The sequence below is a fragment of the Panulirus ornatus genome, chromosome 55 (genome assembly GCF_036320965.1).
Source record: "Panulirus ornatus isolate Po-2019 chromosome 55, ASM3632096v1, whole genome shotgun sequence".
In the NCBI taxonomy this organism is placed as follows: Eukaryota; Metazoa; Arthropoda; class Malacostraca; order Decapoda; family Palinuridae; genus Panulirus; species Panulirus ornatus.
The window spans coordinates 16,208,718-16,236,616 of NC_092278.1; the positions used below are offsets into that span (position 1 = coordinate 16,208,718).

At 36.9% G+C, this 27,899-nt stretch overlaps 1 protein-coding gene across 5 annotated transcripts in view; it reads left to right on the plus strand.

Annotated features, from left to right (window-relative positions):
- REPTOR (repressed by TOR) overlaps positions 1 to 10,598 on the plus strand; it is a 180,177-nt gene extending 169,579 nt beyond the window's left edge. For 3 of the 5 annotated variants that reach the window (XM_071692852.1, XM_071692851.1, XM_071692850.1), the window contains exons 6-9: positions 313 to 421; positions 1,644 to 1,729; positions 2,774 to 3,033; positions 9,308 to 9,609. In XM_071692852.1, the coding sequence (XP_071548953.1) occupies positions 313 to 421; positions 1,644 to 1,729; positions 2,774 to 3,033; positions 9,308 to 9,477 (625 nt within the window). In that variant the 3' untranslated portion in view covers positions 9,478 to 9,609. Of the gene's footprint in view, positions 1 to 312; positions 422 to 1,643; positions 1,730 to 2,773; positions 3,034 to 9,307 lie in introns of all 5 variants that reach the window. The other 2 variants (XM_071692854.1, XM_071692853.1) reach the window with 2 other exon arrangements.
- The last annotated feature ends 17,301 nt before the right edge of the window (positions 10,599 to 27,899 follow it).

Genomic DNA, 27,899 nt, shown 5'->3' on the forward strand with positions numbered 1-27,899 from the left:
GTTTCCATGCAGTAATGTGCTTGTATGTGTTACTGTACTCCTCAAGGTTACACCACAAGTGAAAAATCACCTTTGGTGAGGCTGTATCATTAGGAGTGCTGGAGTACAGCCTATAGGAAGGCCCTTGGTAATACTATTACTCTTTCATAGAAATTGGTTTGGGGGTTATTATAAATCAGTAAAGATGTGCTTGGAGAGTACGTAATCATACTCCACAGTGTTGGGTGCAAATTTTATCTTAATATTTAATAGTACTTATTACAAGCTATATCGAATTATATACTTTCAAAAGGTCAAAAAAATTGTCACCAGTTTATCTTTTACCAACAGTGGGAAGGCCCGTAGGGGCGATGGAAATGATCTGACGCCCAATCCTCGCAAATTAGTCAGCATTGGCCGTGAACTGGAAAAGCTTAACAAGGTATTTCGTCAGTAGTGATTTTATGGGCAGCTTTGTTTACTTCTTTTAGCTCTTCTATTCTTTTCAGCATCTGTCTGATTCAAGCTAAACTCCATTTATTTTCTTCAGAATTCAAGGATCAGCTATTGGGATGCTGTTACTTTGTATGCAAGCTTTCCAACAAATATTGTTGTACTTGCTGTGCCTTATTTCAATGAAACACTGGATAAAGGATTTTGATTAATTTTTCTTGCTGTCATCATGTATTAGTATGCATACCCTCCTTTGGTGATGACCCTTCCAGAATGGAAAGATGTCAGGGACAGACAGAAGCTCTTTACATTCCTGTTTTCTGCATTGTGGCATTGTGTTATATTGAAAACTTTTTTGTGTTTTATTAGTAAGATATGCCTACCTATTTAATATTTGTGTATAATGTGGTTGAAATTATTAGAGTTAAATGAAATGTACAACAGTAAAAGAATAGTCAGAAAATCTAGCAGAGTTTTATAACACATTTCAGAATATAAACATTACAGATAACAGTTAAGGGCAGTAATTGAATTTTATTTTCCTGTTATGTGGTCTCTTGAGTTTTATTCTCTATAAGTGCTTGTTGATATAAAGAATGGCCACAACAGCTATGTATCTTTTGAACTTAGCTATGCATGCTCCAAAGGCTTGTAAAATAAGTATGCTTTGGCTTGATAATTCCCTCACAAGGAAAACAAGAATGTTCGTATGAAAAGTATAGTTTTGTCATCTAGATCAAATTTTCCATAAGCAAAGCTGTTAGATTTTCTAGTGATGTGAGTCAACCCTTTCTCTAACTGTTTTCTTTCAGAACGTCCCTGAGTAGTTTTTAAATGACAATTCATCCATTTAGATATTCGAGATACTTCTTCAGAGGAGTACAAAATCAGTGAAAGTAGTGAATTACAATTGCTTTTCAGATTTCAGTGAATGAATATTCTTTAATTATATTTCAAAGCTTAAAGTCAAAGAATATGATGAGGAAGGGATTTTTTAGTGTATAGGTAATGCTGAAAGTAAGTAGAAGTGACACCCTTACCAGAACAGCAGTAGCAATGTGACTTATTTTGAATTCCATCACACCCAGGTATAGTGATCCTTTTCTTTGTTGACTATACATGGTATAGTCAGAATTTTATTTAGAATTGATTGTTGTATTTTTTTTTATTTATCATGATGCCATTGTTTGATGATGCATATTTAATTCCAGACAATCAATGACATGACCCCAGTATCAGAACTTCCTTTTAATGTAAGACCCAAATCACGAAAAGAGAAGAATAAACTAGCATCAAGGTAAGTCTCTCTCTCTCTCTCTCTCTCTCTCTCTCTCTTGATACAAGTATGTAGTAGTTGGTAGGCAGGCAGCCAATAACCAGGGAGGTATATTACCAGTACTACCCTCCTTATGTATCAGGAGGGCTAGTAACAGCTGCATGGTGAGCCAACCACTTCATTGGTTGTCAAGTTGCTCGCCCCTGATCCAGGTAGCTGTCTTTTATTTTTACCTCACCCATACGTAGATTACTAGTAATCTGTCAGCAAACATGCAATCTCTCCTTACCATATGTAACACTTGACAGGTACTTAACTCACACAGCTCATTCTTCATAATGCTAGATTTTCCTTTGTTGAGTGCTATATGCTAGCACTGCTTTTTGGCAAAATGTTAGAATCAATAGGAACATTTAGGTAGGAGCATTAGATGTGGCTCCCACCACTGTACCCCCTCCACCCATACTTAGGACAGTATTGGCCTATCTGGTTAATACTTTTTTCCTTAAAGTAGGAATGCTTAACTCTTTAATTCACAAAAAAAGATGGTCTTGCTAGTTTTTTATAACATTACTTGTGCAGTATTACATATTATATTATAAATCTTCCTGGATACATACTTAGGATTGTATAGTCTGGTAATGTTTTCTTGAATCAGGATTAGGTCTAAGTTTCTTAGAATACATAATGGCTGTCATATTAATTCTTTGCTGGAAGCAAGCCAGAAAATTCACTTGTATACTGAAAGGTTTAAACAACCAGCAATGAAGGAGTGTGTGGAAAGTACAAGAATTGAAATTTGAATGCTGGAAGTGCAGAAAGGAAAGAGAGGGAAGATCAACATGGAATATAGATATACTCACAGAAAGACTTGAACAGAGTATGTGATTACATACCTCAAATATTTATGACATGGCAGCAAGAGTGGAAGAGTTATGCATTATTCAAATTGTTGTTTTTTGTATTAATCACAATATCCTTTGGTGTAGGAAAAATTAATTTTGATTATTTAGGATAATGCTTTAATGTTATACTTGGCCTCATACCAACTCTCTTGAATTTCAGGGCCTGTCGTTTAAAGAAAAAAGCCCAGCATGAGGCTAACAAAATTAAGCTTTACGGCTTGGAACAGGAACACAAAGGACTGCTATCCTTGATTGAAGATGCACGAACATCATTGATTAGAAAGGTGGAGCTCGGAGCAAGTAGTAATCTCTCCAGTTCCCTTCCTCCAGGACAAATCCAGTGTTCACCGGGTACATCACCTCAGAATGTTCAGACACAATTAACACAACATCTGGATAAACTGATTAAGATCAGGAATAGTGAGTATTTTTGTTCTTTTTTGAAACTTACTTTACCCTTCACAGCACAAACTACTTATCGAGCTCTCATAGTATAAGTAGATCGCCTCAGAGTGACATGGAGCATATGACTAGAAATGACTCTCCAAATGAGGGGATGACTTGAAGCATACCACTCACATGAGCTAGCTCATTGTTTATCATACATCTGTGGATGTGGAGAAAAGTGATAGAATAGCTTTATACCTGTAATAAAAAATTTTTTTGAAATGTGTTGGACTTCTGAATGCATTACTCTGTGTAGTGATAATTCATTCCTGTTGCTTTCTCCTTTATTTCATTTTACTTTGTTTTTAGTCTCATTGGCTACTTTTTTACTGTTCATTAAGAAGTCATACTGGAATAAAGTCAAATTGAGACTTAGATCCTATCAATCATTCATTAAAGGTATTTTGATGTACATAGGGCCCTTGTATAATGATGAGGTCATGTTCCTGGGGATTTTTCATTCTAACAGTCATTTGTTTTAGCTAGGGCTGTCCCTAGCCTTTTTAGGGATCTGAGCTGGGACTTTCTTTGGGCCCCTTCCCCTTCACACACACACACACACACACACACACACACACACACACACACACACACACACACACACTCTCTCTCTCTCTCTCTCTCTCTCTCTCTCTCTCTCTCTCTCTCTCTCTCTCTCTCTCTCTCTCTCTCTCTCTCTCTCTCTTCTTCTTCTTCTTCTTCTTCTTCTTCTTCTTCTCTCTTCTTCTCTCTCTCTCTCTCTCTCTCTCTCTCTCTCTCTCTCTCTCTCTCTCTCTCTCTCTCTCTCTCTCTAGGAAAAAAACTCATGATCTTATAAGGGGCCTGAGGGCAGGCCCCTGGAAATATGTTAAAATTTAGGGTGTCTGGAAAAGCATTTCCTGCTTTCTCAAGGCTGTTATATAACAGTTAGGACAAGGGTGGGCCCTTTAGTGCTCGGGTCCTTACTCACTGAGCATATAGCATATAGAAAGTTGATACACATACCTAGGGAGGCTGAACAAACAATAAGTGACTGATGGTGTTCCTGCGTGACTGCTGTGTACAAGCAGTAAAACATGCTTCTATTGGGAAATGGATTTAGATATATTTTGCCAGTGATTTTGGGATAGTCTTAAAATGTTTTGTCCTGCTGTCATTATAAATATTCGCTGATTATCGAAACCTTAAAATACCTTGTTTTGTGTACTAATATTTTATCATGAAAGGTAAAGAATACACTATCATCATCAGGAAAGGAATGAATGAAGAACAAGTGGACTTGTTTGCCACCGGAACCTCCATAACTTTTAAGTTTCTCCCATTGGGGTTGGCTGATTATCACAGTTTTTGTACTGTGAATCTTTATTTTCATTAACCATGAATATGGTGAATTCATCATCAGTGAAGTACCGATGGTATACAAGTTTATTTATGAAAGTAAAGATGCATCCATGCAGAGTTTATATATCTCATTTCTCTTTTTATATGTTATTATTGATATTTATTTTTTTTTTATTATACTTTGTCGCTGTCTCCCGCATTAGCGAGGTAGCGCAAGGAAACAGATGAAAGAATGCCTCAACCCACCCACATACACATGTACATATATACACATCCACACACGCACATATGCATACCTATACATCTCAACGTATACATATATATACACACACAGACATATACATATATACTTTTTTCTTTCATACTTTTCGCCGTTTCCTAGGTTAGCAAGATAGCGTTAAGAACAGAGGACTGGGCCGTTGAGGGAATATCTTCACCTGGCCCCCATCTCTGTTCCATCTTTTGGAAAATTAAAAAAAAAAATGAGAGGGGAGGATTTCCAGCCACCCGCTCCCTCCCCTTTTAGTCGCCTTCTACGACACACAGGGAATACGTGGGAAGTATTCTTTTTTCCCTATGTCCAGAGATATGTACACATGTACATAATTCATACTGTCTGCCTTTATTCATTCCCGTTGCCACCCCACCACACATGAGATGACAACCCCCTCCCCACGCATGTGCGTGAGGTTATGCTAGGAAAAGACAACAAGGCCACATTCGTTCACACTCAGTCTCTTTCGTGTATGATGCACCAAAACCATAGCTCCCTTTCTACATCCAGGCCCCACAAAACTTTCCATGGTTTGCCCCAGACGCTTCACATTCCCTGGTTCAATCCATTGACAGCACGTCGACCCCGGTATACCACTTCGTTGCAATTCACTCTATTCCTTGCATGCCTTTCACCCTCCTGCATGTTCAGGCCCTGATCACTCAAAATCTTTTTCACTCCATCTTTCCACCTCCAATTTGGTCTCCCACTTCTCATTCCTTCCACCTCTGACACATATCTCTTCTATGTCAATCTTTCTTCACTCATTCTTTCCATGCTACCAGACCATTTCAAAACACCCTCTTCTGCTCTCTCAATCACACTCTCTCTTACCCTTTCATTACTTACTCGATCAAACCACTCACACCACATATTGTCCTCAAACATCTCATTTCCAACACATCCACCCTCCTTCTCACAACTCTATCCATAGCCCACACCTCGCAACCATATAACATTGTTGGGACCACTATTCCTTCAAACATACCCATTTTGCTTTCCGAGATAATGTTCTCGCCTTCCACACATTTTTAAATGCCCCCAGAACTTTGGCCCCCTCCCCTACCCTGTGACTCGCTTCCACTTCCATGGTTCCATCCGCTGCCAAATCCACTCCCAGGTATCTAAAACACTTCACTTCCTCCAGTTTTTCTCCATTCAAACTTACCTCCCAATTCACGTGTCCCTCAACCCTACTGTACCTAATAACCTTGCTCTTATTCACATTTACTCTCAGCTTTCTTCTTTCACACACTTTACCAAACTCAGTCACCAGCTTCTGCAGTTTCTCTCCCGAATCAGCCACCAGCGCTGTATCATCAGCGAACAACAACTGACTCACTTCCCAAGCCCTCTCATCCACAACAGAATGCATCCTTGCCCCTCTCTCCAAAACTCTTGCATTCACCTCCCAAACAACCGCATCCACAAACAAATTAAACAACCATGGAGACATCACGCACCCCTGCCACAAACCAACGTTCACTGAGAACCAATCACTTTCCTTTCTTCCTACTCATACACATGCCTTACATCCTCGATAAAAACTTTTCACTGCTTCTAGCACACCCACACCATATATTCTTAATACCTTCCACAGAGCATCTCTATCAGCTCTGTCATATGCCTTCTCCAGATCCATAAATGCTACATACAAATCCATTTGCATTTATAAGTATTTCTCTCATACATTCTTCAAAGCAAACACCTGATCCACACAACCTCTACCACTTCTGAAACCACACTGCTCTTCCCCAATCTGATGCTCTATACATGTCTTAACCCTCTAAATCAGTACCCTCCTATATAATTTCAACGTATACATACATATACATACCTATACATTTCAATGTATACATAGATATACATACACAGACATATACATGTGTACATATTCATACTTGCTGCCTTCATCCATTCCCATCACCACCTTACCACACATGAAATGGCACCCCCCTCCCCGGGCGTGCGAAAAGTAGTGCTAGGAAAAGACAACAAAGGCCACATTCATTCACACTCAGCCTCTATCTGTCATGTGTAATGCACCAAAACCACAGCTACTTTTCCACATCTGGGCTCCACAAAACTGTCCATGGTTGACCCCAGACACTTCACATGCCCTGGTTCAATCCATTGACAGCACATCAACCCCAGTATATCACATCATTCCAGTTCACTCTATTCCTTGCACGCCTTTCACCCTCCTGTATTTTCAGGCCCCTATCACTCAAAATCCTTTTCCTTCCATCCTTCCACCTCCAATTTGGTCTCCCACTTATCCTCGTTTCCTCCACCTCTGACACATATATCCTCTCTGTCAATCTTTCCTCACTCATTCTCTCCATGTGACCAAACCATTTCAATACACCCTCTTCTACTGTCTCAACCACACTCTTTTTATTACCGCACATCTCTCTCACACGTACACCACCTCACACCACATATTATCCTCAAACATCTCATTTCCAACACATCCACCTTCCTTCGCACAACCCTGTCTATAGCCCATGCCTTGCAACTATATAACATTCTTTGAACCACTATTCCTTCAAACATACCCATTTTTGCTCTGAGATAACATTCTCGCCTTCCACACATTCTTCAACGCTCCCAGAACCTTCACCCCCCTCCCCTGCCCTGTGACTCACTTCCTCTTCCATGGTCCCATCCGCTGTTAAATCCACTCCCATAAATCTAAAACACTTTACTTGCCCCAGTTTTTCTCCGTTTATTCTCAGCTTTCTTCTTTCTCACACTTTACCAAACTCAGTCACCAGCTTCTGCAGTAACTCACACGAATCAGCCACCAGCACTGTATCATCAGCGAATAACAACTGACTCATTTCCCAAGCCAGCGAATAATAACTGACTCATTTCCCAAGCCCTCTCATCCACAGCAGACTGCATACTTGCCACCATAAACAATGGAGAAAAGGAAGAAATAAATGATCAGATCATTCTCTCCTGTCTTCCCTCCTCTGACATGTAAGAGTGGTAGTATAGCTCAAACTCATGTTTTAATACCAGTTTTGTGCATAATAATCAGTTGTACAAATTATCTTTTGTTTCCATACAAAGAAGGAAAGAAATAAGAAATTTAAAGTCTTTCAAGGGAATATCACTGATGCATCGTGAATGTTGTAACAGTTCATCACATTCATAGTTAAAAAGGCAATTTATTGCATAAAAAGTGCAGTAATTACCCTGTCCCATGAGTGAGGCATAAGACAAAAGTTCTGGAGGTGTTGCTGGCAGAAAAGTCCACTCATCTTTGTGTCAGGGATGTGTGGCATCATATTTGTTGTTTGATTTGTTTATGGACAGGGTGGTGAGAGAGGCAGATGCAAAAGTGTTAGAGTGAGGGTTGGGCCTGTGTTATTTTAGGGGTGCTTGGGAAGTAAATCAATTTTGTCTACAGATAATACATCTCTGGTGGTAGGCTCCAGAGAGAAGCTCCAGAGGCTAGTAGAGTTTAGGCGTGTGGAGAAAATTAAGGGTAGATGTGAACAAAAGAAAGCAATTTAAGGTGTAGCAGGGGGATGATACATGTTGGTTTTAGAATAAGATGGAATGGGGAGGATCTGGAAGCAGTAGAGAGCTTTAGGTGCCTGGGAGTGGCTACGGCAGTAGATGGAATTATGGAGGTTGAATTAAGTCTTAGGTTGGAAGAGGAGGCTTAAGTTCTGAATGCACAGGAGTGTGAAGGAAAGGGTATTGTCTGTTAGGGCAAAAATGGGTGTTTAAAGATATAATAGTCCCTTTAGTGTTGTATAGATGTGTGTCTTGCACCTTGAGTACAGAAGAAAGGAATGCTTGTGGACAGTTTGTGGTTGTAAAGAGGGTTGATCATGTGAGAAAAGACAGAGTAAGAGAGAGCACTGGTTGTAATTGAACTCTTTTTAAGGGAGAGGACCAAGTTTTGTGGAAATGGTTCAGGTATATGGAGAGAATGAGCAGAAAAAGACTAGCTAAGAGGATCTGCATGCCAAGAGTAGAGGAAACAAGGATGAGGGTGAACCAAAAAAGGATGTGGAAGGCGGATTGAGGCAGACATACGGGATATCAGTGACTGAACATCAAGGAGGGTGAGAGATGTGCATAGGATAGAATTAACTGATTGACAAGGTGTATATAGGGGCAACATGCTGTCAGTAGGCTGACCGAGGACAAATGAAGTAGTCAAGGTGAACCATGGAGTAGTCTGAGTCTTGGCTGTAGATGGTGGCTACTGATTTCAGTATGTTATTCATGACAGCAAGAAAATTAATGTGTGAAAATGAGGTTGTTGGTAATGTGTTCTTGAAACTACATTACTAAGCTGGGAGAAACAATTAGGTATAAAAGAAATTGTATTTAAGTTTTTATGATTGGGATTCATTTGACATCTGCCCTTCGATTTTTTAAAAAATAAAGAACACATTTCTTAGTAAAAGCAGTTAGCAGCTTCTTTACATATTCAATAGCTGTATTATTGTGTAGAATTCTTTGTTTGCCACTGTGTTTTCAACAAATCAAATATTAAGTACAGTGTTATCTAGTTTCAAAATATTTTCTCTGAACCTGGCTTTACACATATTAAACCATGTCAATTGTTCTTATTCTGTTAGATTATGTAGGACTTTAAGTGAAATGAAATTTCCTTCCTACTTACAGAGCATAGGATTGCTGGCCACACGACTGAATTTGTCAACCAAGTTATCGAAAATTGTCAAAACGGAGACTCAAGTGGTGGTTTAGATGAAATCACAAAAACCTTTAGTAACACAAACTTGGCAACCAGTCCGACATCGAGTATCAGTGGTGGTGGTTTTTCACCTCGCTGAAACTTCTCTGGAGTGTGGAAAACTCATCTTGGTGCAGACAGAGGTGCTTAGCAGTACCCTTTACTTTAGCACCAGCATAAAACAAGAGAAAGGACACCATTATCATGCTTAAAGCAATGTTTGGTAAGATTGCATTCATCCATGACCCTTCATTGTTCACGATAGCATAGATATGCATTAGATTCAGTTGTTCACATGAATGATAATAAACTGTAAATGATTCAGTAATTTACTTCTTAGGTGTGCTTATAGCATTCACTATTACTGAGAATGGTTGCAACTTCTTTGTGGAAGAAAAGATCATGAAGTATAATCAAACAAAAACTAAGCATTAATAATTCATTACTCAGTAATGATATTCACCATAATGAGATGAAGGTGACTATGTAGGACTAGGCATGCTTAAAAAGATGAGAATAGGGTTAGCCAAGTGTAGCTTTCCCTTATGAGACGTAGGCTGTGACAGTCAGAGGAACGATTGAATTGCTACAAAATGTGGAATGCGTGTTTGTTGTTAGTTTTAGACACATAATATTTACCCAAAGGGCAGTATATCTTTGATGACTGTTTTCGTATGTATTTTACTTTTTTTCAAAACTGATAGCTTTACTGTCATTCAGACTGTTCCTTTTTTAAAACATGTAAAAATATGAGGTGTAGTCTGAATTGTGTTTTAAATGTTCAAAATAGGTTGACCAGAATTAATTGATATAAAGGTATTTTAGAGAGTATATTTGAGTTCCTAATTGAATTGAAAATTTGACAAAGTATTAGGAATGTATACTGTCCCAAGGTCCACCGGCTTCTGTTCATTTGGTCACTGTTGTTGCCATTATGGAAGTATTGTTGTTCATTAGAGGCAGAAATAACAGGAGCTTACTCCAATATCATAGATAATTATTTTTGTTGCAGCTTTGGTGTTTTGTTGGTATAGGCTACAAAGTTTTATAAGCTAAGAAAGAAGTATATGTATGGTGGTCTGTAGCATTCCTGCTGGTTGATATTTATAAGTAATGTTAAGATAATATTAATCTACAGTTTGTTAAATTAGTAACTATGTTTCTGTGCTAGTAGAGGACTTGCCATATCACCCTGTTTACTTTGTTACTTGTTGCAAAAAATTTGGTGCATTTCCAGCCAGAGAAACACAAGATTTATTAATTAGCAAAAGGTTTAAGTATTTGAGAGTTAATACCTCAGATACATTAGATGTCTTTGAGCATTTTAACATATTTATAAGCTACCAAGAAAAATGCTCTCCAAAAACAGCCTACCTCCATCTTATGTTTTTGACCTTATCATTTATAACAAGTGATCATCTTGTAAGTAGTCTGCTTTTCTCATAAGGCAAGTGTAATAATGATATTTGCCCCATTGACTATCAATTTCACAAATGGTAAATGACGTTGTATGGTAGATATAAAACTTTTTGAACATAATTCAGTAACATCAACTAAGATTACCCATTTGAAGGGAAAGAAAAGTAATTACATTTGGAATTGAATATCATGATAAACTTATTTCAGAAACAAAACATTTGCTAGATATTTTTGTTGATATATAATTAAAAGAAAAATTTATACAAAGGATATGAATTCATTATCTGCCATGTTTGTTTATGTGTTGGGAGAGTGTCATTGATAGCCATTGATAGCTGTTTTGATATTATTTAGTTTATTTAGGTTGTTTTATATCTTTAGTATATGGCCCTAGTGTAGTTAGTATAATCTGCAGCTCATATTCCCAGCAAATATGTGTAGTGCCAGAATATACATAATATGAATTAGTAAATAGTTTACAGTTTCAAAGTTTTCCAAAGGCCCTTGTTATCTGCTGACAGTGACTGATAGAAATATGAAATAAGGCCCTGCTAGTAAGCATTCCATAGGGGATACTGGAAAACCTTAATATGTGTGGAGATCACTTTCCATCATTGGACTACGAGGAGGATTTACAACATACAAGAATTAAAACGAGTAGTTCTCTTGATCAATTTGTATGTAACTAAAGCCTGCTCCATTTAGTATTGAAGTTCATATCTACAGGGTTTCACCAATAAACTTCATCTGAGGTTGAATATTCAGAAACTTTATCAGCATTAGGTTCAACGTTGTTTTTTATTGCCATCCTATGTGTGAAAAGCACAGCTTAAACTGTAGTTTTTATTAAACATTTGTAGAATCTACTTAGGCATTGCATCTGGGTTATATTAGTTTGAAGAACTTTATTTATGTGTAAGTTTTCGTTGTAAAAAAGTTCAAACATACTTTTCTTTCCCTTTGAAATAGGTCTGAAGATTTGCCACTGGTCTTCAATTGTGTGGGTAATTGGGAAGTTTAAGGATGATTCTGCATTATACCACCTTGCTTTGAATGTGATGAACATGTGCTTGATACAGAAACAGCTAGATATATTAATGGCAAGTTTTAATTTATTTAGTGTAGTTCCATAATATGGCATAGTATATTCCTTTCATTTATCGTGTATAATTGAAGTCTGTTGTTTTGTAGAGTGAATATGAAGTAGTCATGGTTTCATCTCATTTTTTAAGATGGAACTTAAATCTTGCTGTCCATGATTCCACTTGTACCTTTTGATAGTAGAATGGTGTAAGTTTTGGAAGCACTTCATATAGATTCTGGTTTCAGCCACAAACTAAGGTAAGACATATTATTTAATATCATTTATGATATTTTTGTGGTTAACTATTTGCTGCTTTTTATATTAGTTGCCTCAAGTATCATGGGCATCTTTTTGATGTTGTTATTACATTTTAAGTATATTATAAAGATAAGAAAAGGACAGGTTCGGTGAAAATAGGAAGAAAAGAACTAAAGATGATTTTTCATCGTTGGCAGTGTTTTGAAGAATGTACTTTTAACAGTTGTATTATTATGAATTGTGATAGAAACTTGGAATATATTTAGCGTTTATAGCCATATAATAGGATACCTAGTTATTGATCAGTATCCATACAGGGTAGTTACCTTTCTAAACAATCATCTCTGCATAATGGAGGCATTCACCACAGAGTTATATATGATTTTTATAGGTGGAATTTTGAATAGACAAACATTAAACATGCAGGTTGCTTTCACAGTTGCCCTTTTGATAAGATTTGTGTTCAACTAGGAACCACAGTTGTTCATTTGGTTGTTGTAAGCCTTCAGTTAATCTTCAGGCTGTTGAAGCTGAAAATATTGTCTTTTCACTTGTGGTAAAATTAGCTTTTGATATATTTAGAGCCTGTGTACATTTATAAACAAACAGGTTAAAAAATATGTATATAAGAATGATTCATTGAATGCAAGGGTTGTGTGCAATAGTATAGTACTTTGGAAAATCATTGAAAAAAAGAAACATTTTCCAGTTTGAGAGGCATTGGGAAGAGAGAAGAAACGACAGTTGGATTCTCTTATATCTATATTTAGTGTACAGTTTTCCATGTATCTATCAGGGTGATCCAGTCAATCTCCATGACAAATCCAGATATTTGCACATACCCACACACATCCCAGTGCTAACAACCCTCCTGTGCTCGTGCTATTTCATTCTGTCCACCCACTTCATCTACAGTACCTATATTCCTGCACCATCCTTTACAGACTCCAGGCATATTTTATCCTTACCCTTGTTTTTCTTCCATAGCTTAAAACAAAGTCCAGTAACACCTGTTAGCAGGCACTTCTTATCAATACTGTCCATAGAGCATTAGTATTTTCTTACTTTTCAAAACTTCACATCAGCCTTCAATTTTCCATCCTTTTTAAAATTCTCCCAAGACATTTTAAGGTTTAGGTTTTGTAGTTTTTTCTTCAATCACATTTCACAAGCATTAGCATGTTTTCATGTTTGGCAATATCTTGCTTTTTTAACTAAACTCCTTGGAGCATCAGTAACTTATCAGCCTCTCAGATTCTCAACAGTGATCCTTTGCCAGCCACAGAGATTTTCAAGTGTGATCCTTCTCTCGTTATCAAAATTGCTTTCTGCATAATTGAAGTTTGGAACTTTACAGCTTTGCCATCCAACAATATTCCAAAGATTTTAGTAATTTTCATGTCCCATCATCTTGTTCATATCACCATTTACCCTGTCATTGTGTATTTTGTTTGCAGATTTACTTGCCCTATGTGCAGAAAAATACAATTCCATCCCCCCCCCCTTACAGAATGTGTCTGTAACATAGATTAAGAAAATGCTAAAACATAGTATATGTTTATCTTTATTAGTGAGGGATATGGAGGCCCTGAATGGCAGAAAGGATCCCCATTGTGTATATGATAGTATACTTTTCTCCCCCCCCCCCCTGCAAATACCTAGATATATTGCACACTTTCTGTTTTTATATCATGCGTGATATCACACATCTCATACGTATCATTTACATGTTTTTTACTTATATGTATTCCTTTTATTTCATTCACATTATTTATGCATTTACATATCATTTATACAGAACATTTTATATGTGAGTAGATGAATAAAACATTTATATAATAAAAGTAAACAATAATGCAAGAGAAATTGTTTCTTTACTGTGATATTGTCTACAATAGTTGCTGCATAAATATGCCTTCCCAGTTGATGACAAAGTCACATTTTCTTTGCCAATTTATGGGTTATTTGAAGCATGATATTTTTCTAGCTGTATTTTTTGGTTGCTAGTGGCTTCTTCAGTTTGAATATGGTATCATACATCAGCTGGGAATTCAGAATGAGCCATGATCAAGGCTTAGAGCAGTCTACAACATAGCTCCATGATTATGGCTCAGAGCAATTAATGGGTTAAACATTCTAATCATCTCATAGAAGCCATAATGCACAATATTTCTAGCTTTGAAACAAAAGAAACACCAGGTATTGAAGACTGCTGAAACAAGGGTAGCTCACCAAGTATTGAAGACTCAGCAGCAACTCAATATTTGGAAGAGAAATTTTGTAAACTATAGCATAGGAGTTGCTACTTGCTTGAAGTAAGAGTGTGTGAATAGTGTGAGAGTTATCAGGAGAGGAGGTGTACAGAGGGGTCATGAAAAGATGTTTGAAATGAGATATAAGGGAATATAGATGAGGTTGGTACTGAAAGATTGATAATCCTAGAGGGATAGTTCGGATTTCACAAATCATAATTAACCGTTAGGTAGTATGTTTTGTAAATATACCCAAAGAAATGATTTGAAGAAATGATATTACTTTTCCTGCCCTTTCATTAGCTGTGATTTCTTTCATTTTTTATTCCCCCTAACTTTGTATAAGATCTTGAAGTTGATTTATGCAGGAAACTATGAAACATTAGGAACATTATGTAAGAGTGGCCTTTTAAGGTTGAGGCACTTAAGGCTGAGAAGTGGCACTGGAGTTTACCAGTTATTGAGACTTTTGCTGTGGCCACCCCATTGATGGAGTTCCTGAAAAGAACAGACCCCAGAGTAATGTATGTATACAACATCTCCATCATCCTCTTAGCTTTTTATAGGATCATTCCTTTGTACTGTACTGTTAACACATTCCAAATCATGCTTTAATCATTTTAATGATTATCAAGCACATAAATGCTGCATACACACATGTTTGTTGGACTTAATAAGCTATTGATTTTCTCGGCTCAAGCTTTGGTGTGCACAGGCATGTCCATTTACAACTTCTTTTTGCTTCATGTGTTGATTTTCCATCACTTAAGTCATTTACTGCAGTGCAGCTATTTTATGACGTGTTAAACATGGAAAGAAGTCCTAGCAGAGGCCAAGCCATGAATGAAAAAAGGAAGATGAGAGGTGAAAAGGAAAATAATAGTCACATATTTTTGATGAAGTGGAAAGCTTATCTTTTAAAAAGGGTCAGGTTGTAGTTATTAGGAAAAACATGCCTTAAGGAAGGAAGCATTGATAGGTTAACCCTCTCTTATGTTGTGAATGGTCACAAGTCTTGACAAACAGATATTTGGTCAAGTTATGAAATCATGAATTAAGAACTGATAAGTTAGATTGTATGACTAAATTTTGTTAAGTATGTGGAGTTAGAGTCTCCTCAGATGCAAGAGCAGTGTCCATTCATGCCCTTTGTTTAAGTGGAGTAACTGCTTGCAAAAAAAGAATGAGATTCCCAATTTTTATAGTTAGACTTAGCTATTTATGTCTTGTTGGGGTTCACAGCTTGATTAGTTGTTTTGTTTGTACCAAGTTTGCTTATTGCCCAATGTGGTGGAAATGTAGAGCCATCAGTAGAGATTGAAAATTCTGTATGAGTTTTAGAAAGAGACTCTGTTAGGTTACACTTGCCCTAAAGGAAATTCTGTTCAGATGCTGTTGCAAGGAGGTAGTTTAGATGAGAGTTTCTTCGCACAAGAGAAGATAGAGCAGAATTGAAAGTCGTGGAAGAATACTGTCGAGTTATTATTGATTGTGTGAACTGAGTTGAGTCTTGATGAGTGAGGAAAGAAGTCATTGATAATGAGGAAGAGGGTAGGAGACAGAATAGAACCCAAAGAAACACCACATGATGAGAACAGATGGAGAGGTTATGAATTAAAATGAAAGCAAATTAACTGTTATTAAAGAATTATCCCTTGTTGAATTGGCCTTAGAACATGAGATAATGCAACATGGGTTGGATGAAAAGGTGTTACAGAAGAAGAGGTATATGTGTATGTAGCTAATAAATTAACTTTTTCTGTAAACTCAGACAGACAGAAACGTTACCCTGGGGAAGGCAGCAATATTCCCAAGGATAAAATAAAAATGTTGATCCTGTCAGTAAAAGCAAAGTGCCATTGTTATAATCCTGTCCGTTAAACCAAAGTACCATTGTTAGCACATAGAGGGGCTATTTAGATCAGAGATGCATTGAGTATATAGACCTCTGTAAGAATATATTCAGTTGAACCAGTTGGGTTGAAATTGTGCTGGTATAGTATGAGAGATTGCTGGTGAAATGGAAGTCCAGAGTTCAGAAAGAACTGTTATGACAGTTTGGAACATGATAATTTGATATAATTAACTGAGAATTTGGGAATGATTTCAGCATCTTTACTGGTATATATTGGATTCTAAGTGAAGACCTCAGGTTAATGATATGACCTCAAAGCGTAGATTAGAGAGTAGAAGAATGCTGTAGGTTTGCAGAAGTAGGACAGTAAATGAAACATATGGAGGTTCTAGGTACTCAGGTATGCTGCATCTGTATTGTTGTGAATAGGAACAGGAATTGAAATATGGGTATAGACTATAGGTTAAATTTTCAAGAGTGTGGAAACGTCATTAGAAAGTTATATCTCCAAGAGGAGTAAGATATTAGGAGAATTACTAACTAGATGGAATTCACCTTTCAGGTGAAACAGGGAAAAAGTTAGGTACTGGAAGAACAGAAGTGTTGGGACGAGCCTGCACTACTATATCTTGAGCCCTTTGTCTTGGCAACAGAATTAGTTACTAACTCCAACAGAAGTTCCATAATTCATTCTCTTGGCAATGAATTGAACCTTGGAAGCAGAAATGAGTCACAGAGTGGGGGAGGGGGCGAAGGTTCTGGGAACGATGAAGAATGTGTAGAGGGAGAGAATGTTTTATCTGAGAGCAAAAATGGGTATGTTTGAAGGAATAGTAGTTCCAAAATTGTTATATGGATGTGAGCCATGGACTATAGATAGGGCTGTACATAGGAGGGTGGATGTGTTGGAAATGAAATGTTTGAGGATAATATGTGGTGTGAGGTTGTTTGATTGAGTAAGTAATGAAAAGTTAAGAGAGATGTGTGTAAATAAAAAAGAGCAGAAGAGTGTGTATTGAAATGGTTTGGACATATAGAGAGAATGAGTGAGGAAAGATTGACAAAGAGGATATGTGTGTCAGAGGTGGAGGGAAGAAGAAGCAGGAGACCAAATTGGAGGTGGAAAGATAGATTGTAAGAGGTTTTGAGCAATCGGGGCCTGAACGTATAGGAGGGTGAGAGGCGTGCAAGGAATAGAGTGAATTCAAATGATGTGGTATACCGGGGTCGATGTACTGTCAGTGGATTGAACTAGGGCATGTGAAGCATCAGGGATAAACCATGGAAAGGTCTGTGGGGCCTGGATAGGGAGCTGTGGTTTCATTGAATTACGCTTGACAGCTAGAGACTGAATGTGAATGAATGTGGCTTTTTTTGTCTGCTTTCTTGGCACTACCTGGCTGAAGCAGGGGTTAGGGATGCTGTTTCCTGTGTGGCGGGTTAGCAACAGGAATAGATGAAGGCAAGCAGGTATGAATATGTACATGTGTAGATATGTTTGTGTATATATATGTTGATATGTATATGAATGTATATGTTGATATGTATATGTGGCCCAACCCACCCACATACACATGTATATACATACCCTTCCTGCTGTTAGCAGTTTTTTAGTTACTGGCTGAGAATTTGTCCTTGACAGTTCTAAAATTAACAGAAGTAGGGATACTTTTCATGCCACATCACTGTTTGCAGAATGAAATAATAGCATGAAAAATAATGTTAAGGTGTATGGTTTTGTTATAATAAGCTAGTATTTTAGAGTACGTGAGTGTTTTTATTTGAAACTTTTTAAAAGTTTTAGTAAAAAAAATGCAGTCTTTGAAATACAAGGGTATCATTGGACATCAGCTGTCTCTTCATTTTTGTGGGAAAATGATGTACAAGCCTGTAGATTATCCTAAAGAGCATGCATGTGCTGCACCCCATTATGATGTAATGAGTGATAGTACTTTGCTTTACTTCCTGGTCCTCATCCATTTGTACATTTTTTCTTTATCTTTTTCATTGGAGTTGGTATATCATTATTTTCAGAAGGGATTTTGCATGGTTGATGCATACCAATTTTGTATCTGATTGGGCCAGGTGAGGGTATTCCCTCAAAGGCCCAGTCCTCTGTTCTTAACGCTACCTCGCTAATGTGGGAAATGGCGAATAGTTTGAAAGAAAGGAAAGTATTAGAAAATAATTTCACTGACAACATATGACTTGCCTTTGATTTCTCAGTCACTTAGAACTGGGTATGCACTCACGAAGGCATGCCAGAACATGACTGAAACCCACAAGCATATACTTGTGAACAGTAACCACTCAACTACCAATGTTTCTAACAACAATTATTCCAGTTTCTTTAGCAATTTTGTATTTTTATAATCTCATGATAAATAAGTAAATGTTTTCTCCTTCATTTGATACGTTCAGTATTTTTCTCTAGGTGGCTTGTTTCTGTCTTCATTTTATGCTTTTTCATTTTTCCCATCTTTCTTCTCATTATATATATGTTTGCTGCACTATTTGTAATGGACCTAAATTTTTTGTACCTTATTCTCACTTTTGTGTGTGTCATTAAAGCCTCAGACTTTAAACCACTTGATAAAGCGTGCTTTTCAACATCTTGTTATTCTGATTTTACCTTTACCTTGCTGTCCTCCATAACCTTGTACCATTGCAGAAGTTACTATGAGTATTGGACATACCTTAACTTACAACTTTTAACCTTTCTAATACATAATGCTTTAGTCTTACATTTATACTTAAATATCCCAAGTTTTTTGTTATTTCCATTATATCAACACATTGAAAAATTTGTCAGAAAAAAACATTTGTAACTAGAAAGACAAACATACATGGGGAAATACAGTATAGCTCTAACCATTTAATTCTATCTTTGTGCCAAGACTCTCCATCAATTAGGAGATTGTAGCAGTAACCCAGCATGTAGAAATCATAGTAAGGGATGTCTTTGCGAAGTCTATGTGGCACTGGCTGATATGCTCCAGGATATTGGACCATAAACTAGAATTGTGCCTTTTTGATAAACTTTAACCTTTTTAGAATTCTCTCAAACCTAGCCATATAATATAAATCTTTTCTTTCTTTCAAACTATTCGCCATTTCCCGCATTAGCGAGGTAGCGTTAAAAAGTTATTCATGCAGCAAAATTACACTTAACAAAACCCGTTTTGACATAGACTTTACATAATTGGAATATGTTCATATGAATAATATTTTGGCTGTCAGGCTTGATTAAAACATAAGTATGCTGAATTTTTTTTCAACATATTTAATGGAAATGTGATAATATGATAAAATGATGATTCTGAAAGTAAGACACTAAAATGAAAGTAGTGATAATATTTTTAACACTTACGAGAGACAGGTTATCATTGTGTGAAGGCTGGGGGGGGGAGAAGCAATAAGATTTTCTGCTTTACCCCAAGTAATTTTTGCTGCTACAAACACAGGAGCATTTTTTTTACATGCTTATTTTGCTGATGAAGCAAACTTTCAAAAACAAATATGTTGTGATAGTTGCTTTGATCAGCTCAGTATCACTTTATATAGCAACTTGTAGTTCATTCAGCATTGTTTAACTCTTTAGAAAATTTAAGACTGCATTCACATTTTGGATCAATATTACAAAGAATTTGCAGAACTGGTCAAAAATGTGGAAAAGCTTCAGACATTTACATCCCCATCCTCTATAGCATACTGTTGGTCCTGTTCCTTCCCTTGAGGATGAGAGCTTTGGCTTAACTCTCTTGTTGCACTCATTGCAAATAATGTTTCCAGCTTTTGGTTTTTGAACTGAATGTTCTCTCTGGCATGCACAACCAGCAGAGTCTTATCTTGTTGACATAGACACTTGTTGTACTGTGCACTTCCTGTCTTTGTTGAATTTCTTCAGAATTTCAGAATATTGATTAGCTGCCTCTGTATCAGGCACTGTTAACTTCACCATCTACACTAACATCATGTAGACTATGAAACATTTTGAATTTCTCATACCACCTTTTATATGCGCTAAAAACCTTTTGAAATTCCCAAACCACTCGTTAATAACACTTAAAGATTCTATTTCAGAACTTTCACCATGTCAACTCTTTAAATCCTGATATCTTTAATTGCACTAAAAGATTCCATTTCAGAACTTTCACCACATTAACTCTTTAAATTCTCATATAAACCTTATGCCTTCTGAATGATCATAATATGTTTCAGCATATTACATTTATTATGGATTTTGGGTACTCAAGTCTTTCCACATTTGCCATTACATCTGCGAAGTGATTTAGTTTCATTAACAGAGTCGTAGCAGCTTGAAAATTGGCTGTTATTGTCATTATTATCTTGTTCAATATTGTTCTCACTGCAGACAATCTTTTTTTAAACATTTTTAACATTTACCGCCTTAGTGAGGTAGCATCAGGAATAGAAGACTGGGCCTTCGTGAAAAATCCTTGCTTGGCTCCTTGCTTCTCTGTTTTAAAAAGTTGTTTTAAAAAGTAATGACAAAGCATGAAAAGATTTCTAGGCCCCTGCTCTTGTTCTTCTTAGTTGCCGTTTAGAACACACTGGAGACAAGAGGATGGCATTCTTTCTCCCATCCCCACAGAATGTAAAAAGTAATGCCTAATTAAGTCACAAATACAAAAAAATCATAATGATATTTTCAACACTAACCAAATGCAGTGTGGGTTTGGTATGAGTTGGTTATGTGGGGAGATGTGAGAGCATTACTAGGCAGGAGATGGAAGTGCAATCAGATTGTGTGCTTTACCATTGGAGTTATATTTATCTGCTGCAGCCCCTTTCTCCATTGTTATTTTCCTGCTGGAGGGGAACCCCCCTCACCCTATTATCAACTCTCCTCACACCACATATTGTTCTCACACATTTCATTTCCAGCACAATCACCCCCCTCCATGCATTCTCATCAATAGCTCAAGTCTCACTTCCATACAACATTGTTGGGATTACTGTACACTTCATTGAAACTCCCATTTTTGCCCTTCCAGATAACAACCTCTCTTTACACTCAGTCCTCAATGCTCCTAGAACTTTAGCCTCCTCGCCATCTCTTTGACCCATCTCCATGGTTGTATTTGTTGCCATTTCGATTCCCAGGTATCTAAAACCCTTCTTCCTCCAAATTTTCTCTATTTAAATGTACAAATGTCTCTCTCCACTGCTAAACCTAACAACCTTGCTTTTATTCACAGCTATCCAAAGATTGCCTCCAAGAATGCATTCTTTTTCTCTTGATACAGTACAGATTTTACTAGTTGTGGATCATGTCCTTTACTCATATGGAACTGAAAGGCTACATGTACAGTTTGGATCATTATCTGTAAGTATTTACAAACTTGCTTCAGATGTGAAAAAGTATTTAGACAGTTGTAGTCAACTGTATCTTTATGTTGCATACATTTGGTCATGAGGATGGGAGCTGTGGAGTAACTCCTTCATTAGGTGCATTTGATGCCAGTGATGTAATCAGCCTCTGGTGTTGCATTGTCTTATCTTCACCAGAAATGACTATTCTGATTAATGCTTCCAGTAGTGTTCTGTCATTTGGACATAAAACTTATCAAGGTGTATACCTGCCCTCTTCAGTTTTCTTTGGTGCTTCAGGATAATTTTCAGCAGCTTGTGTATCAATACTAGTAGCTTTACCATGCATTTTGATATTATGCAAATTATGAAACGCTTTGAATATCTCAAATTAACTTCTATTAGCACTGAAATTATTCCAATTTAGGGATAGCACCATGCCTACTTTGGATATCATCACAACCTTTCAGCGTATTCCTGAATGGACATACCATTTATTGACTCAGTACTTAAAATCAGGTCTTCACTGTAGACACTTAGAAATCTTTCCTAGTTTACAGTTACGTCATCTAAAATGAGTCAGTTTTGCAGCATTGAAAGGTATAGCAACTTAAGAACTACCTTCTGTTTTGTACATTAGTTCTACCTACAGAAAAACTTGTTCGTTATAGAGCTCCTTGTAAAAGAAGATCAAAGCCTTTACCTTTCTGCAAAGTTAAAGGCTGTATATATAGTGTGATAATATAGAGAAAGACATTGGTACTGCAACTTAATGTTGGGGTTTCTTGTTAAATTGAAGTCTTTCAGGCATTGTTTTTGTCTTTTGTTTTGCCTTGATTCTAGTCTTGCTTGTTTTCATTTTTCTACTCTGACCAGAAATTAGAAGTATAGAGAAGCAGCCCAAGGTAAAATAGGTTGGGAAGAGGAGTAAATACATGTGTGGGAAATTGAAAGTGCAAAATAGTAATGTTTGGTTACAATGAGATATGCATGAAAAGTTGATGAGAAAGTAAATGTGATATTGCATGGAATGGAAAACTCTCTAGTGGATGAAAGGAAGGAAAGACAGAGCTCTGTAGATTTAGATCACAAGGTTATACCTCTGGGAGTAGGGGATAGAGACTTTCCCATGTATGCTTGTTGTTGAAGGCAACTCAGAGGGGCAAGAGTGGGCAGAAGAGGATATTCCATTGAAGGTTTAATACCTGATGCTACCTCAATGAGGCAGAAAAGGAGGATATATGTAAAAGAAAGGAAGTAACAGTGAATGTAAAATGAGTAGTAATGAGGGAGGAAATAACAAAATGAATGTAGAATTAGTAGTAATGAGGAAGGACACATCCCATTAAAGCATTGTGATTTTGGGTTGGGCACAGTCTGTATTGCTGTTGTATCATACATCCGTTAAGCTGTTTCATACTCTCTAAGATATGAATTTTTCATGAGAACAGGTTTATCTTAGTCTGGGGTCTTTGATGGACCAGATTAATTAATTAACATCAGTTGCCACATCAACAGCTTCAGTCAGGAGGAGGGATGATGGGTCAGAAAGACTTTCCTTACATGAGCATGGTACACAAAGCTTTTCAGAAGCTAGAATCTGGTTGTAAGGAGGGATTTATACTTATGGCCCATGTAGTTGTTTCACAGCATTGCAGGGTAGTTTACATAAAATCTCAGAGCATCATGGAACTGCACATCTTTACCCACTCTCCTGTAGAAGCCCATCTGTTAAACATACATTCCTTCACCACACCTTGCCACCTTATCTTCATTCTTGTCTCGCACCTTTTCCCAATTGCTAGTCTCTTCACGTGTTTTTTCCATTTTTACCACAAGTGCAAGTGTGTTCTTATGATTATAACAATAAAAAGTATGCTTAGACTGCAAGCTCCAAAGAAATGGAAGTATGCCACCTGCTGCAGGATGTTTGCTGCCTGCAATGCTAATATTGAAATATTTGAGTCAGTTCAGTCTGTGTAACAAAGGCAGCATAAAAAAATTTTTAAGATGAAACCAGGTAAGGTATTGTGTGCATTTTAACTGAATGAATTTAAAATGTGATAGATTTCATCTCTTGAAAAGTGAGTCATAAATCCCGTATGCATTTGTTGATAAATGGGAGGAAAGGTTGCTCAGTAGTGAGGTGATCATACCTATAACTTGAAACAAAAATATACGAGGTTGTAGCAGATGTAGGGTTGATAAAAGTTGTGTCAGTAACATAGTTTTGTTGTTTTGAGAAGGGAAGGACCTCACATGAAGAATGATCAGCGAGTGTATATATGGACAGATTTGAAATGGATGAATGGAGAGAATTCACTTTAAAGTAATCTAACAGTAGAACCTAGGGAAAGAGTTTAAGTAAGAGTTGTGATCTCAGAATAGTGTTTGGAGGTGCATAATCTTTAATGGATACATAACTCTTACACACATATTTAACTCATTGAATGAAACAGAGTTAATTTGAGCATTTCAGTAATTTTCCTTTCTTATAGTAATTCATTATTATTAGATTTTTATTAGTTAGAGGAAATACTTTCATAATACATCAGAGAAGGATCACTAGTGTGTATTGTGCTCCTTAGATATTGATTTTGAAAGATTTTGGAATGAGGCAACACATTGGGATAACATTACACCCTAACCCATAATTTATTTGATACTGAGGTTTGAAAATATTGATTTTATGATCAGAGCTTGTCAGTTATGTTGAGACCCTCAACTTACATTTACATTGCCCTTCTTGCAATGGTGGGTGCAGTGGTTTTGAAAATTAAAAATCTTTTATAAGCAAGGTAGCACCAAAAACAAAACATCTTCATTTGTTCACATCCACTCTTGAGATGTTATGCATACAGTAATGTACCGAAACCAGAGCCCCCTATCCATAGGCAGCCCTACAGACCATTCCAAGGTTCCCCTAACCATTTGATATTCCTGGTTTGTATACCAGGGCACATGAACTTATACATCAGCAAAATGGCATTGCCAGACTCTGCCTGCCTTTGGTTGCACCTTGAGTGAAGAATTGCCTTCAGTGCAGTTTTATCATTGTCAGTGGATGTAAAGGTACACAGCCATATTGGGGGCTTCTGACTCTAAAGGAGTCCATCATTTCCCTCTCAATAATTTTAGTACATCTGTAAAGCCTTAGGAGCCCTGTAAATGGGGTCTTGTGGTTATATGATTAAGAATTAACAAAATAAGCTTCACTGAAAAGGTCCCATACTGCTCAGTAAAAATGTGGCATCTGCAAGGCACCAGTCCATTGTTTGCTTTAAACACATGATGGTTGTGTCAATTACACTCATTATTTTTGTATTTTGCCCTTATGTTAATGTCAAGTAAGCATCCAAGGTATGCAAGCATGGTGGTGCGAATGGTATGAAAAGAAAGCACATTTCACTGACATTTCTTTAACATTAATTGTAATGTGTGTGGGGAGAGAGGCAACACTGTGATGAAGAGCAGTAGTGAGTGTAGTGAGAATGCCAACAGTGTGGCAGGGAGCAATGGTGATTTGTTTGTTGAAAAAGGTACCAGTGTGGCAACAAGCAGTAGCAGAGTATATGGGGAAGGAGGCAGTTGTGCGATGGAGCCCAGTAGCAATGCGTGTGTGTGGGTAAAGCGATGAAAGTGTGTCAGGAAGCAGTAATGTATGTGTGGTGGAGAACAGTAGCAATGTATGTGTGCTGAGAGGCAAAACTGTGGCAGGGAGCAGATGTGATGTGTGTTGAGGAAGGTGATAGTGAAGTGGGAAATGGTAGCAATGTTTGCAGTGAGAGAGAGAACAATTTGGTGAGGTGTAGTAGCAGTGTGTAAGGTAAGGTAGATAACCTTGTGGGAAGGAGCTATATGGAAAGGGACACGAGAGTTTGGTGGCGAGCTGGTGAGCAATAGCATAGTGTGTGAGGAGTGAAATTTTAGGAGCAGCATTGAGTGCAGTGTAGCGTAGTAGACAGCTTTCAGATGGGAAGCAGTAGGGATGAATGTGTATAGAGACAAAAGTGTAGCAGGGAGCATGAATGATATGTGTGGGAAGGGAGGCAAAAATGTTTCTTGGAGAAGTATTAATGCTGGTACATTTTGGGAGGGAGGCACCAGTGGGGTGGAGAGCATTATTGATGTTTGTGAAAGGAGGTAATAATATGGCTGGGAGTAGTAGTGATGTATGGTAAAAGGAGCAGAAGTGTGACAGAGCAGTAGCAGTGGTTATAAGGTTTGTTTTTATTAGGTTGTAGGGCCTTTTATTGTCTATTGGGATACACCTCCAATCCTGATACCCAAAAATCTGGAATAATTTGAAATCTAGAAAGTGTTCAGACCTAAGATTGCCCTTTTTGAGACCTTTGACTATATGCAGTTAATTTTAAGTTTCTGTAATCCAGAAATATAATCTTACTGAAAAGAAATACGGATGGACAAAGAATGAAATCTTGTATGTAGACATGAAATACAACATGCAGTTTTTATAATTCTGCAGTATACATATGTGCTCAGTCCAGAAGTGGAGATGGTGAGATATTAACATAGAATGCTGATTATGATTGTTATTTTTAGATTACAGTTTCTGTTGCATGTTTTCAATAAGAAAGTGTCTTTTCATGAAATAGGAATTAGAATAGCATAACTTAGCTTTAATTTAACTTGTTGAAACCATATTTCAAACCCAAGAATATTTTAAAATCTTCATAATGTTCTGAAACTTGCCACCAAAGTATTAATCACAGTGGTTAACATTCATTCAAGGTGGAAGAACACCATGGTAGTCTAAACCCCCCATTTTTTTTTCTTTTTGCTTTTTATTAGTGAAATTATAGTTTATAGATGGTGTTGAAAGAGTACTAAGAAAATTTTTTAGTACTGTATACTTAATAAGCATATGTGCTGTCTTAAGACATAGGGTAGTTGGTAAGTGGGTTGAAGTTATGGCAAGCCAAAACTAGTACGAAAAGGATGAGTTTGTGTACCTGATAATGTAGGTTAGGTTACCCAGTGCCTGTCTAGTCGCACTAATTCATGAAAGCAGATGTAGTCCAATGAGGATTCTCTTTGGTGTTACAAACATTGAAGTATTGACATGAAAGTTGACTGCTCAAATGGGTAAAAATAGATGGAAAAAATTCAACAACCATGCCCATGTTCTGTTTGTGAAGTTTCTATATTTGATTTAAAATTGAAATTTAGAGTTTTATTATTATTATTATTACTGCAAATACAAATATTGTAAAGCACCTAGGGCACTGGTGTAATTGTAATAATGGAGATTGTTTCACATCCCTGTAGGATTCCCTTGTTTCCCTCATGATTTTATCCCAGCTGTAATATTATACTGGTTTATGCTAAACATGGTTGTAATATTTTTATGATTTATTGGCAGAAATATCCTATTGTACATTATTTTTGTTGAGAAGCAGCCGTTGCATGTAAATGGAACATCAAGGTCATGTAAGAATTAACTTTGTCCAACAGAAATTTAAATAAAGTGTTCGACAGTATCCTGTCATATTACACTAGGCATTGCCTTTTGAGTGAAATTTGATAAATGAATAAAGTAAGTCAGCCTATATGTTTATGGTAAAATTGGACTATTTTTGTTTTCATTAGGAATCATTTATTAAGTTTTCAGTATATTATAGTCTGATATGATTTCTCTTGCTGAAGTAAGTTATTTTAATATTTTTTTTTCTTTTGTGCAAAATCTGTATTGTGTAGATGTCATTAATCTCGTATATAAAGTTGTTACATTACAGGATATCATGTTCTTTGTCAGCCCCATCTCCTCAAGCATAAAGTATATACATATTTTGACATACCCTTGCTGCATGCTTTTTTTTTTTAAGGGTTTTATGTAACTTTAAACCCGCGTGATGAAGTTTCTCCCCACTAACTCGTGGTCATTTCCATGCATTTCCACCTGCAGATGATTAAGAGAAGATTGTGTTAGTTTGCTTCTGCTGTGTATATCAACACACTTGTTAGTGAATCAATGTGTTGGTGAGTGAGTTTCTTTTGTGAGAAAGTGAACCCATTGCTTGTGTTGTATGAATGAATGATATATTTTTCAGTCACTCAGTTTTGATCTGGAATCTTTAAAAATCAGACCCAGAAAGCCACTTGCTTTACTCTCTTCCAACCTCAAATGTCTGCTGTTAGTCAGTTGCAGATCAATCATCTGTGATATGAATTCAGGTTTAATGTATGTCCATATTAAAAAAAATTATAAAAAATAGCGCAAAACGTATAAAGTAAAATGCTTAAAAAAAAAAAAGACCTAATGGTCAGTACTTTATCCTGAAAATAAAACTATGGTAAAG